General features: G+C 42.8%; 1 protein-coding gene across 5 annotated transcripts in view; it reads left to right on the top strand.

The window, feature by feature from the left end:
* Nucleotides 1-14,231, top strand: part of LIFR (LIF receptor subunit alpha) — an 88,082-nt gene that overhangs the window by 29,203 nt on the left and 44,648 nt on the right. For 4 of the 5 annotated variants that reach the window (XM_048850550.2, XM_048850548.2, XM_075128436.1 and 1 more), the window contains 2 exons: nt 12,060-12,216; nt 13,943-14,066. In XM_048850550.2, coding sequence (XP_048706507.1) covers nt 12,135-12,216; nt 13,943-14,066 — 206 coding nt within the window. In that variant the 5' untranslated portion in view covers nt 12,060-12,134. Of the gene's footprint in view, nt 1-1,227; nt 1,399-2,233; nt 2,433-12,059; nt 12,217-13,942; nt 14,067-14,231 lie in introns of those variants that run through there. The other variant, XM_075128437.1, reaches the window with a different exon arrangement.

The following is a 14,231-nucleotide window of genomic DNA, read 5'->3' as shown; positions in this document are numbered from 1 at the left end:
GACAGCCTCCTCTCCCCAAATGCTGATGAGGACCAGCAGTTTGGCATTCCTCCAAGCGGGGGATTGCCTTATGCGTGGAGCAGGCATGGCCACCTGGAAAGATGCACTGAGACCACTGCATGCATCACCGAGCAAACAGATCCGGGACTTTCAAAATACCGAAGGAATTTACGAGATGGGGATGACAGTTGGTCACCTGAGGGCAGGGCAGTAGAGTTCAAACCAATGAGTAGAGAGGCAAGAACAGGCATTGTGGGACACCTCCCGGAGGCCAATCTCAGTGCTGTAATGAACCAGTGTCTACACTGGCACTGCAGCGCTGTAGCCCCAGCGCAGAAAGCTGTACGCCTCTCGCTGAGGTGGTTTTTTTACAGTGCTACAACTGCAGTTTCTGCGCACTAAGGGGCGTGGCAGTGTGTACACATCGGGAGTTACAGCGCAGAAAGCTGGTTTACTTGCAGAAAATTGCCGGTGTAGACAGGGCCTAAGTTTCCTGTCCTGTTGTTGCACACACATGGATTAGGGGACTCTCATGCCATCGTCTCATTATTTTCATCCCAAATGCCTTCAGGACTATATTCAACAATTTGATTAAGCTCTTTTGGTTCCTGTTTCCTGCATACAGGAATTATTTCTGAAGAAAAATAGGCACAATAGAAGTGTCTTAGTCCACGTTTGTTTTGCTCTATTGACCACAATGTATTAAATGCTTTCCCCTGCTTTGTGAAGGTTGAACCTTAAGGACAGATGGATGGGTAGAGAGCATGGAAGGGGAAACAAGAAAAGGGATTTTCTATATGAATCAACAAGACCCCAAAACCCTCTCACCTATGTGAAACACTTTGTGCTATTCATTCTTGAACGAACTCTCAAAGAAAAGTGATAAACACAATCACCCTATCACCCATGGGTGAACACTTTTCACAAAAGCATTGTTCCATGTGTGACCTCTCAGTCCTCGTCCTCAAAGGAAACCAGCACAACACCTTTAAAAGATAGCTTAGTCATAACTCTGCTAGACACTAAAAATCCTGGACTCAATAGAGACAATCTGTAACCCACTAACTCTCCTTTGTCCTATGACTGAAGAGGTATTAATTGCACAGTTCATTTTGAATGGTTTCTTACAACTTGTTAACTTCTTATGCTTAACTATCTATTTCACCTTGTATTGAACTATGACACTCTTAATTACCTTTTCCAGATAGTCAGACTTGACCTGAAGAAGAGCTCTGTGGGGCTCAAGAGTTTTTCTCTCTCACCAACAGAAGTTGGTCCAGTAAAACCGATCACCTCACCCACCTTCTCTCTTGTATCCTGGCGCCAACACAACTACAACAATACTGCAGACAACAAAGAAAAGAATTGCCCTTAATAACTCTCTCCCATATTAATCAGGTGACAGTTTAGTTTTAATTGATCCAAATACTCAGGAAATAGCATGAAGGAAAGGGAAATTGGAAATAGAGGAATATATAGTCTGAAACGGTGGTGCCCAAACTTTTCTTCTCACGTCATGTCGCCCCCCTCACCCCCGTTACCAGTAATGGAATCTGTCTGTGCTCCCCCATCCATTGCTGTACAGTTGGCTCAGCAAAGGAGCTTGGGCTGAAGGTGCAGCTGGGGGTGGGGGAGGTGTTGGGGCTAGAGGCAGCACCGGCTTGAGGGAAGAGAGGGATTTAGGGAAGAGCTGAGCAGGGGCCAGAGTGGAGCTGGGCTGGGTGGCACTCCCTCCCCACCCCCCCATGGGGGCTGGCACGGGCCCTGCTGCACACACCCCAAATGTTCCTCCACTCCCCCTAGGGGGGGCGTGCCCCACAGTTTGGGGACCACTGGCCTAAAATATCAAACAGTTCATGACTGAAAAAACACACGGAGCTTCCACTTTGATCATTAGAGATTGGAGTTCTGTTCCTTGCTCTCACAAACTTTGTGATTTAGGGTAAGTCGCCCTCAGGGCTTTAGTTTTCCTGTGTGTATAATGGTTCAAATGTTGACTTTAATGGAAGCCAACCATGAACACTTGTGAAATTGTCATAGAATTCTTGTCCTGGCAGAATGTACTTCTCAAAATAAAGGGCATCCCTACTGCACAATGGTTCTACAGGCAAGACTATATTGTCATTCATTTGAAATGTGTCCCTCAGTAAATAGTATTCATGACAAATCACTTGCAAAATGGTTTTATGAAAGTTTCAGTCCTTCACATAAGTTAATTCTGCTCCATTCTCAGATCACTGGTCACAGGAGCAAAACATATGCTGCAGTTCCAACTACTGAAAGACTCTGTACTGCAACTCCGCAGCTGGAGGAAACTGCTGTGGAACCTCGCTCATCCCTTCCAAGCTCCTTGTGCTTGGCATGTGCACGTACAAGAAGCGTTCGCTGCAAAGTGTTCAAAGAGCTGCCTGAGCACTCTCCTACTTACTTGAGTACAATATTTGAGTAAACTGTCCTATACTCTTTGCTGTCTTTACAAGGAAATCCTTTTCCACCTTTGCAGATTACTAAGGCACATGTGCATGCATAAGTTACAATCATTAATTGTTTCATTCTTTGATTCTGTTTGCCTTCAGAAAAAAATTAACAGTCCAGTCCCTGAATTGATTCCATGGAACTTGGTGGAAACCAAATTCCCCAGTGGGGATTCATTTTTCTTCACAAACTGTCCCACTTTTTTTTTTTGTACTCTGGAATACTGCCATAATACGAAACACAGAAGGAAAGCCTACATTTTAGATGACTAAAGGGAGATTTGTGCCTTAAGTTTGGGAATTTCTTTGGAAAAGAATTTAGTCCATTGAAGAAAAGCCAAAAAAAATGTTGGCATGACCACTCAATTGTAGTTTCATTCTGTATCACATCAATTAGTTTGAAAGCCAAGGACAGAATGTTGGAAGGTCACAGCAAAGCCTATTCTTAAAGGAAGCAAGTTAATCTTCTGTTTCTATTCCTATTATCTTTAGTGTCAGCAGTATTAGCAATGTGTTTTTGTTTCCCAGAAATGTGTACTTCTGGAATGAATTTGTAATTAGGGGGAACTTTTGTCTGTGCATCCTGCAATACTAGGATGTGTATTATGATATGTACATCTTTTCTCTAGAGCCACGGGTGTTCTCTTCCTTTGGCTGCTAATTAATTCCTTTATTTTCAGAAACATGCAACTCCACTTAAATAAAAAAGAGAACATTTGTTTCATTCCCTCCTGCTCATCACCAGGTCTCAAATCTATCTTTACTGGCATCAAGGGCCTGACCCTACAAAGTGCCTGCGATTCTCTTTGGCTGAATTGGGAATTATGGTTGCTCAGTACTGCTCAGGCTCAAACACTATATGAATTATCTATTATCCTTTAGATTTTTCACTACCACCCTATGTAATCACTTCCCCCAACAATCTTTTCTACCTTCAGTTGGCTGTCTTGGTGGTGACACCAAAAGCTTAGGGGAAAGAAAATCTCCAATAACTTTTACAGGTTTCATAAGTCACTGTAGAGCAGATTTCCCATACAGCATTTGATACTTATCCTTCTCTAGTTTCACGGTCTCACAGCATCTTCCTGTAATCAGAAAAAGCTGTCCCCAAGGTTTCTGTATATATTTTCTCTGTTCCTCATTATCTGTTTATGGCAGACACAATTTTAGTTAGTTCAGATAACTAAACATTTTTAAAAATATAAGCTTTGTACTCTAACTTAGAGATTTCAAGGCCAGAGGGGACCATTAGGATCATCTAGCCCAGGGGTTTGGCAACCTTTCAGAAGTGGTGAGCCGAGTCTTCATTTATTCACTTTAATTTAAGGTTTCGCGTGCTGGTAATGCATTTTAACATTTTTAGAAGGTCTCTCACTATAAATCTATATATTATATAACCAAACTATTGTCGTATGTAAAGTAAACAAGGTTTTCAAAATGTTTAAGAAGCTTCATTTAAAATTAAATTAAAATGCTGATCTTATGCTGCCGGCCTTCTCAGCCCGCTGCCAGCCTGGGGTTCCGTTCACCTAGGCCAGCAGCAGGCTGAGCGGGGCAAGCGGCTGGGACCCCAGCTGGCAAGGGGCCGGTAGCCAGAACCCCAGACCGGCAGCGGGCTGAGCGGGGCCGGCGGCCGGAACCCCAGACCGGCAGTCGGCTGAGCGGCTCAGCCCGCTGCCGGTCTGGGGTTCCGTCTGCCGGCTCCTGCCAGCCAGGGTCCCGGCTGCCGGCCCCGCTCTATCCTCTGCCAGTCTGGGATCCTGGCCCTGCCCACATAGAGTAGGTACCTACCTTCTCCCTGGTTCTAGCCCATTCTCTTCCTCTCTCTCTGCACTGAGCTGAGAGTGGGAGGGCACTGAGCAGAGGGCTGGGGGTGAAGGAGCAGGCTGGGGGTTGGGGTGTAGGGTCTGGCCAGGAGCTAGAATGAGGGAGAGGGCTCAGGATTGGGGCAGGAGGTTTGGGTGTGGAGTGCTTACCTGGGCAGCTCCCATTTGGTGCGAGGGGTGCAGGTGGGAATGTGTGTGGGGGCGTGCAGGAGCTGCTGTTTGGTGCTCAGGGTGGGAGTGGGAATGTGGGGGGGTGCAAGAGTCAGGACATGGGGTGGGGAGGCTGGGGGCATGTGAGGGGGTGCAGAGTCAGGGCAAGAGGTGTAGAGGGGGGTGCAGGGGTCAGGGCAGGAGGCTGGGGGTGTGGGCTGGGGTCATGGGAGGTGCTCCCAGCCCTGAGCGGCTCACAGCAGGGGGCTGGAGGGGAATATGCCCTGATTCCACCTCGCTTCCCCAAGGCCCGTCCCCACCTCTACTCCGCTTCCTCCCCGCATCAGGGAGTGTGCTGTGGCTCCGCTTCTCCCCCTCCCTCACAAGGGCCATCAGCTGATCGGTGGCAGGGAGGGAGCGGAGGAGGGGCAGGCACCCAGCGCGCTGGGGGAAAAGGCAGGGGAGGACCTTGCTTGCTGTGTGGCAGCCTCCGGCAGGACCAAACTTCTTCACCCTGCCCCTGTGGGGGGCCGGGGAGGGGGGGAGGGAGGAGACAGAGAAGAGCGGGCCGGGGTGGGCAGGATTTTAAATGGCATGCTGCTGCCTGCTGGGGTCCCGGCCTGGGTTTGACACCAGGCTGAGCAGGGCCGGCGGCTGGGACCCGGCAGGCAGCAGCATGCCATTAAAAATTGGCTCGCGTGCCATCTTTGGCACGCGTGCCATAAGTTGATGACCCCTGATCTAGCCTGACCTCCAGCAGAACATATGCCAGAGAGTTGCATATAGTTTCCTTTGTTTTCCAAGTCTTTTCCAAACACTTACTCTAAAGTAAATTGTCATAGAGAGAGATTTGGAACTCTACATTTGATCTTTTTTCTTCTCCTTAATGGAGCATCATTGAACTGCTACATTTGAACAAAACTTGAGTTTTATGCCTCAATTACCTAAGCAAATAAATACTTTTGTTTCAGAAGGTGAATCATTAGGTACACATGCTCAGTCATTGGGACATGCAGGAATTAGTCAACAAGTTCAAATATTAAAACATAGCAGAAAGGTAGGGGGAATAGAAGTCAACCAAAATATTTTATGTGAAAGTTACTTTTTAGTGGAATGAGATGTGTGTGTTTGTGTCACATTGACGAGTAATCAGTGCATGTGTTTAAAGGTCTTGTGACGAGCTGAGAAAATGAAATTCAAAAACCTGTTCCCTCATAGCAGGATACACAGTCACAAAGTGTAATATAAATTTCTCATAAATGTTTTACCAGGTGTACTGTATTCACTCCTTTGTTTCTCTGACATATTACCTAGCACTCCCTACAGATGACTGTGTTGAATGCATCAAAATCATCTGTACAAGTTAGTCCTCGCTAGTCAACTGTTTGTTAAACTATTAATGGCTCTTTTGAGGATTGTTCCTGTTTAGTATGGACCAGCTCCCATTGACTTAAGTGGTTCAGGATCAGATCCTAATCCAGGTGTAATGTCACCCATGCTGCTTATCAGAATTAGTCTACCTTTTCTATCAATTATGGTATGCAGGCAAATACCTGAACCTTCTACATGTAAAATCTCTGAATGAACTTTAGGATATCTTCATTAATGTAGCTTTTGAGAAGGCTACAGTAAGAGTCTGTCTAGGTAGGTGGAATAAAAGCCATTAATATAGAAGATCTTAGCTCTTTTCACAACTTGGACATTTGTATACTGTAAGAATGGCTGCTACATTTCTACCCTAGAAGTGGCTTCATTTTAGAGAGTGCAGGAATATGCCTTTGGGTATACACACTTACACTGTTGTTTAAGAGCCTTTTTTCATGTTTGTTTGTTTTTAATTCAAAGTAGAAGATCTGTTTCTGAAAACTCTTGAAAATGAGTCTACTGTATGCCAGTAAATATCACTTCTACTTAAAGCCAGTGTCACTCCTGACACATTCAGAGAAGCCTCAGGCAAAAATTTGCTTTAATTTAACAAACTAATAAGATACTGAGCTCTAGTGAATGTATATCATATAACTGATAAGCTAAAGCTTGCATTGTCCTATTGAGATTTAAGAATACAGTTGCTGCATGGTTCATTTAAAACAACTGTATTCCACTCTGATAATGAAGGACCTTTTAACTCTCATGTGAATTTGCTTTAGGAGACTGGAGGCAGCTTTTATCAAAAGACAAAAGAACTTTCTGTTTCAAAATTGCTTCATGTATTTTGTAACTTTATAGCTGAAAAAGAAACCTATAAAATGGGATTTTTTCCTGACTAATAACATTTAATTACAGTATGTGACTCTTCTAGTAGTACATTTTATAGTTCACCGAAGAATAGGCAAGAGCCAATGAGTCTACTCCTTTTGTGTAACAGATTATATTTAATGCTTTTAATACTCCGCACATATGTGCATATGTTTCTTTTGTTCATTGTTTTAGTGTCTCACTGACTTGGAAGCAAACTGTTTTGAGAAATGATTTAGGATTGTCTTGTTTTATTTGAACTTTTAGTATGCCTCTGCTAAAATGTTGTTTTGTAACTTTGCACAGCAGGGCAGTTCAGTAAATGAGTTACACCTGCTTGTAGCAACAATACATAAGGGACAAGACTGTTTCCTCCAAGGCATAAACATGCAGTTGTCATAGTACTGAGCTATGTCAGAACTCCAGCCATTGCCATAGTGAAACAGATAGGTTCATATTATATAGTTGTATAAAAGAACAAATCTTGATCCCATTGACTTTGGTGGCAAAACCCCTACTCATTCTAGTGAGGTCTGGATATGGTCCATACTGTGTTTCTTACTGCTTCAGTGCTGCTAACTTAGGGGGTTCTCAAACTGGGGGTCGGTATCTCTCAGGGGGTTGCAAGGTTCTTACATGGGGGGTTGTGAGCTGTCAGCCTCCACCCCAAGCCCCACTTTGCCTCCAGCATTAATAATGGTGTTAAATATATAAAAAAGCATTTTTAATTGATTGGGGGTGGAGAGAGAGAGAGCGGATATTGCACTCAGAGGCTTGCTATGTGAAAGGGGTCACCAGTAAAAAAAAAAAAAAATTGAGAATCACTGTGCTAGCTGAAGGGAAATTGTCAACTGGTTTGAAGGTCAAACTTAAGTGTTTGCATTTTTTTTATTTTTGCATTTTTTATTTTTTACAAAATAAACAAACGCCCAATGATCAGATAATTCAAATTTTAAATATGCACAGCTGTGAGTTGGGTATGCATATCAATACAGATCAGGCATTTTGTTCCTAAAAGTGCATGTGCAGTTTTTTCATGCATACTTGAAAAAATATTGGTCTTGTGTGCTAATATCGGTCTTGAGTTTGCACAGAAATAGTTAAAATATATTTCTACTTAAAAAATAATATGAACAAATCTGGTCTGAAGGCACTGAGAGACAATAAACATGAAATCCTGTGTTGCAGCATTGACCTCCTAGAACCACTTAAATTTTCCATTTGTCTTCGAGATCTTTGAAGCTGAAGTTCTGGGCCTATAGTAGACTGGAAAGTGCTGTCATTGTCTGAACGCAGGTTTTCAGCATTGGGCATGCCTACCTAAGGGCTTTTCTACACTTGAAACACTACAGCAGCACAGCTGCAGCGTTGCTCTAGCGTTTCAGTGTGGACACTACTGATGCCCATTGGTGTAGGTAATCCACCTCCCTGAGAGGCGGTAGCTATGACAACAGAAGAACTCTTCTATCAATGTAGTACTGTCTACATCGGGGTTAGGCTGGTACAGCTGCTATGTCTTTGGTGTGGATTTTTCAGACCCCTGAGAAACATAGCTATGCTGATGTAAGTTCCTAGTGTTAGAGCAACCCTTAGGCTAATGGAAAAGGAGGACTTGTGGCACCTTAGAGACTAACCAATTTATTTGAGCATAAGCTTTCGTGAGCTACAGCTCACTTCATCGGATGGTAATATTAGAGTTGAGCACACATGGGTGTGATCCCAAATTAGTTTGGCCTGGTTATACCAAAAATGAACCCTGGTAAATGAATATGAGCTATCTCATCCTTACAGCTAATGACCTGTCACCATAGTATCCAGGCACCTCACAATCTTTATTTATCCTCACAACTCTGTGAGGTAGAGCAGTGCTATTATCCCCATTTTACAGATGGAGAGCTGAGGCACAGAGAGGCTAAATGACTTAACTAAGGCCACACAGAAAGAGAATTCAATGCCCTAAACATTCAATTCCCTTCCTCTCCTTTCTGACACTCAGTTACATTTCTGACCAACAGTGACTTGCCTGACCTTGGACATGTCACTGTTTCTGTACCACAGTTCACCATTGTATAAAAAGGGTGTGGTGTTTATGTACCTCCTGTGGGTTTGGAGAGGCTTAATTTTGTGTCATTGTAACATCCTTAGATGACATCTTTCTCTCTTCCTCCTCAAAATCTCCCCATTGGAATCCCCCTAGTTCCTTTCCCCACTGGATATTTCCCCCTAAGCCTTGGCATTGTAAAATTAGGAAAGGAGCTGATATTCCTTTTCTATACAGCACTCTTCCAGTAATCTAAAACTCCCAGTTATCTGAATCCAGTGTGTCCCCCATATAGCCCTATGTTAGTTAATAGCACTTCTGTTTATCTGAACACCTGGTTATCCAAAAGTTTTGGATGTCCCAGAGGCTGTTTGGATAAACAGGCGTGTACTGTATTTCATTTAGTTCTGATCTCTGCACTACAAGAAAGATATTGATAAATTGGAGGGTGTTAGGAAAAGAACAACTACATTGATTGGGGGTCTAATGGGATTGAGTTGTGAGGGTGAGTCTGTTTTTAAAAGAGCTTAAATATAGCTTGGTTAAATTTCAGGGTTGAGCGGGACACGTAGCAATACATAGCCAAATGGTGTAAATGCCCAGTGGAGCAGAAGATTGGTTGGTGTACAGAAATATTACTAGATCTAATAACATGAAATTAGAAAAAAATAAAAGTCTTGAAAACCTCCCTGATGGTGACCTGTGCTTGGCTGTGGAATAGAATCATAAGGAGGCGTTCCCCAACTTTTTACAAAGGTGACCCACCAACTGCATTATGTTTTTAAACCCACACAATGTCCAAACTTGGGGGGAGGAATCATAGGCCAGTGTCATTCTCTGCCAGCTCCTTTTGCCACTTACAAGGCACTGACCACCTGCAGCAGCACCTCTGCCTTGGCACCACAACCTAATCCTGACCTGGTGTGGAGGGAAGGGATATTTGGAGAGTGATCCCATCTACCCCTCAGTGGTAGCTCCTGTCCCAAGGGGTTGTGCCTAGCTCTCTGCTCCGGGCATTGTGATCTGGCACATGGAGTCACCACACCACTCAGGTTTGGCCTGGCCACTGTCATGAGAGAGGGATGGCTGGGCCAAATTTGAGTGAGAGGTATTGCAACCTGGCACATGGTGTCCCAGTGCTACTCTGGTTTGGCCTGTCCACTTGTGCTATGAGATCTTGTGTGCCCGGTTGTAATTCCCGGAGCAGGGATCTGTCCCATACCGGTGGGGACAGGAGCCACTGCTGTGGGATGAATGGGGGGTGGGCTTACTCTCCACCCTCAACCCCACACCTTCCCAGGTCTCCCCTCCATCCTGGGTCCACAACCCATTTAGAACCTTCCTGGGACCCATAGTTTGGGAAATACTATCCTAAGATGAGAATTGAAATTCTGTCATTAGGGACTTTTAAAAGTATTCTGGACAAAATACTAGTAAATGGATTATAGGGAACTATTCTGGATTTGCAGGGAAATGGACTGGTTGGATTATATGCTTGTTAGGTCTTTCTCGTCTAATTTTTATGGTTCTTCAGTATAATAAGGCCACATCCTGTACTGCAACCATGATGTTCATAGATGTGTTCAGTCTTCTGTTTTCAAAGTTTTCCAGCATTAAGGAGAAAACAAATGTGTCTGTGCCGCAGGGACGGGGTAGGTGTTGGGGGGTAAACTTTTCCCATCTTCCTCCCTAGGAGCAAAAATTGACACAGAAGCTAATTATTAAACATGAATAAGGGTTAAACAAAGTTTGTTCCAGAGAAACTGCAGAACACTGAAAAGGTCGCTTTGTAAAACCCTCAATTCACACGTCCTAAAATAACATTGTGTCCACTGATACAGCCAAAAATGTAGATAGTTTTGACCGTTAGGAGGTTGACATACAGTTGCAAAGAAACACTGGTTAAGAAATGACAACTGTTTATTTACTTCTGCCAGCGAATTGAGACCATTTGAGTGCCAGCATGCATAGGGATGTTTTTTTTAAAAGGCGTGGATGGAGCGGAATGTTTTCTGCCTCTCCCAGCAGCTTAGTCTAAATTGACAGTCCTAACATAATCTGCATACAAACCTATTCCAGCATAAAACATCCACTGAAGGACAAGTATACATGGAATTGAATTTTAGACATGCACACAGTACTTGAAATTATCTTTGAAAGTCCTTGTAAAAGAAATATGTACTAAGAAGGAGTATGAGCAAGGTGAGGGAGGTTGCTTGACAAGCAAAGAAAGGCCTGAGGGCAGTACTGAGGAAGACAAGTGGAGAAAATAAAAGATGTGGTTAGGCAAGAGACTTGGGAGAAGTTTATAGGCAGAGAGAGAGAAAGCTATACTAGGCAGAGATACTGAGCAAGAGATGTTAACATGAGCGAGTGAGGAGCTTGAATCTTGATGAAAAAGATTTAAGTAAATGGAGGTATATGAAGAAAATAAGTGAATTGTTACCTTGTGCGTATGGATTGGAGAACCACATTTTGTCATTGGCTTTCTTGTAACTCACCAGTTACATACTTCTCTCAGGTTTAAAAAAAAAAAAAAAAAGGCAACCCCCCACCCCCACCCCAACCATTAGTGCTTTTGGTGGTAAGAATTTAAGAATTTGGTGGCCTAGTATTTAAATGATTCAATGTGGGCTGCGCTTGCTTATCAGGATAGAGTTGGGATTTCTGTGAGCATGTACTGCAGCAGTACTTGTCTGGTTCAATTCAAGAAATATTCATGGTATCTATGTAAGAATTTGCTGTTTTATTAGAAAGATTCCTTCCTACAACAATTTTAGGATACTCTAAATAGATATAGTGGAAGTTGTCAATGACTTGGTATGTCAGGTCTCTCTCTTGTGATGGTTCTTTTTCTGTGCAAAAGACTTCTGTGTAGTGCAATTTAAATTTTTTTAACCAAAACTGCTTTTCAGTGGAAAATAGGATTTTCAGCAAAACTAAATTTTCCATGGAATGTGTATATTTTCCACAGAAAACTTCAACTTTTTAAAATAAAAAGCTGGCTCTTCAAAAAAAAATATTTTTTTTTCATTTGTGTTGAAATTTTTTTCATGGGGTTAGACAAAGTCACATTTTCTGACCAGCTCTACTTTTGTGATTTCCCATTTGGAATGTCCACTTACAGGTCCGGGTTTCTTTTTGGAGTGATTTTATGTTCTTTATTAACTTTTTGTCAGGGTCTTTTAAAGTAACTGCTGCATCTGTACAAGTAATATGTCCGGCATTTCAGTCTTGTACAATCATACATCTATAGAAAACTTGTATTATTTGCTGCATAACAGGGGGTGTCAGTGATTTTAAAGAGACTGTTTGTTTTGGTTTTGGTTTCAGAACTGGCAAATCTGTGTGGAAGATGAAGTTTATTCCTGCTTAAGGTTGTCATCCTAAATAGTAAATGGTAAAAGAATGTGGGATAATCCAAGTCTCCGATGTCTCCTAGCAATAGCTTTCTTACATTTGCTGAGCTTAATATATAGTCAGGAGACAGGTAAGTGTAGTTTGATACTGTTTGCTAGATTGCTTGCTCTTAGGATATGTGCCTACTCTATAAATGTGCTGCATTTATTATGTACTCCGGGTCAAATAATGTTGCCTCTCTAGGAATGAAAGATCTTAAGAGTAGAAATGCTGGATCTAATGCTCCAATTTCCTGCATCTTGTGTAGCCTTTAACACCAGTGCAAAGCTGGGTGCTTCTACCTCACAATGGCGGCAATTTACATTCACTGGTGTAAATGACTCCACAATTTGCAGGGCAACAGACACTCAGGCCCACTGCAGTTCTGCTGTGCATAGAGCCTGCACACGGAGGTTCCACAGCTCCACGCACCGTAGAGCAATGCTGTCTAGGCTGGACTGTAGAGGAGAGTATTGTAAGTTGACCAGTGGAGTTTGGGGGTTTGGACACAGGATATATGCAAGATGCAACTTCACTGGCCCAAACCCTGCACATAATGGAGGGATCCATTGTAGAAGGCCACAGCTACACCCAGAGGCTGTAACAGAATCCCTGGCCCAGCTGTTTAAGTATTCTACATTCAGCTTTAATGTAGTAAAGGGGATTCTGTTGTGCCTTGTTCCTCTCAAGTTGTGTAGGTATGTTTGAAGTATTCGAATTACTGAAAACTCAAGAAGCCAAACACGTCCAGTTCACCAGAATTACAGCAGCTGAATTGTCCAGGTCAAAGCTGGATAGGTTGCACTGCACATATCACACCCAGTGGTAGAAAGCTGTTTGTTTAATTTGCAGTGAGGCACAGTAGTAGCTTGGATTTTTTTATTTTATTTTATTTTTTTAAGCAATAGTGATGTGGCCAGCTATGAACTAGAGCTTTTCCTTTTTTCCTGACAACTTCCTTTGAGCACTCAACAAAATCAATAACTACAAACAATTAAAAGAAAGTTGGGATTTTAAAACTTTATTTCAAAGCAAGTGTATCGGATATACACAACTTTTGTAGGGTTTCCCAAGCAGAATTCACTTGTCAAATCAAAATGCTGAGGGAGAACCACTTAGGACCTGATCCTGCAAGATGCTGAGCAATCTCCGCTCTCATTGACACCCCTCAGGCATGGAGGGGAATTGACATTACTCAGCACCTCTCAGGATTGGGTCCTTTTGTGGTTCAATAGGAATTTAATTGACCCAGGCATTAAACTAAACAAAAACGGCACAAACTCCTCACCTCTGTGTGTGAAAAGGAGTGGAAGGGGAGAATTGACTAACAGGTTTATGTGTCTGAGTGCAGGAATCTTCTGTGTACTCCCTTCATGGAGGCCATGGTGCGGACCCAACCAGAGGGAGTCTGCTCGTAACATGGAGCCAGATTCTGCTACTCTTATTGCTTTAGTGTAATACCATTGACTCTAATATACAGAACCAGTCAAGGGCCAAGATTTTCAAAACACAAAGTCACCTCAGTTTTTGGGCGCCCAACTTGAGACAGCCTTAGAGGAGCCTCATTTTTCAGAAACTGTTGAAAACCCAACCTCCAAAGATGAGTACTTTTTAAGGTGTACTTTTTAAGGTGTTTCAGGTTGTGTACCCAAAATTATTGGTCATGTTTGAAAATCTTGGCCTGCAACTATGTAATGGAAGTTTAAAAGTATTGTAAATGAGCGTGAGGTAATCTGTAAAATGTGTATATCTGATGGAGCATCAGTCTGAGAGCATTAAATTGTTACATTGTAACTATGTAGATGTTGCAATTTCAGGTTTTCCAGAAGCACCCTGGAGTTTGAAATGTATCACACATGACTTAAACAGAATGATCTGTTCCTGGGATGCCACCTCCAGTGCAAACCTTGGACTGACTTACAAGATCTGTTATACAAACAGGTAATTGTTTCTTCTTATCAAATTATGTATGTATTATTGTTCTTCAATCCATATTCATAAAATTTGTAACATCCTGCGTTTCTCAGAGCATGTCTGTCCACCAGTCAGTTACATCTAGAATGGTGTCTTCTGCTCTGAATGTTTTCAGTTCTAAATTGGGCAATT

The sequence above is a fragment of the Caretta caretta genome, chromosome 5 (genome assembly GCF_965140235.1).
Source record: "Caretta caretta isolate rCarCar2 chromosome 5, rCarCar1.hap1, whole genome shotgun sequence".
Lineage (NCBI taxonomy): Eukaryota > Metazoa > Chordata > Testudines > Cheloniidae > Caretta > Caretta caretta.
This window is presented reverse-complemented; position numbering and strand designations above follow the sequence as displayed.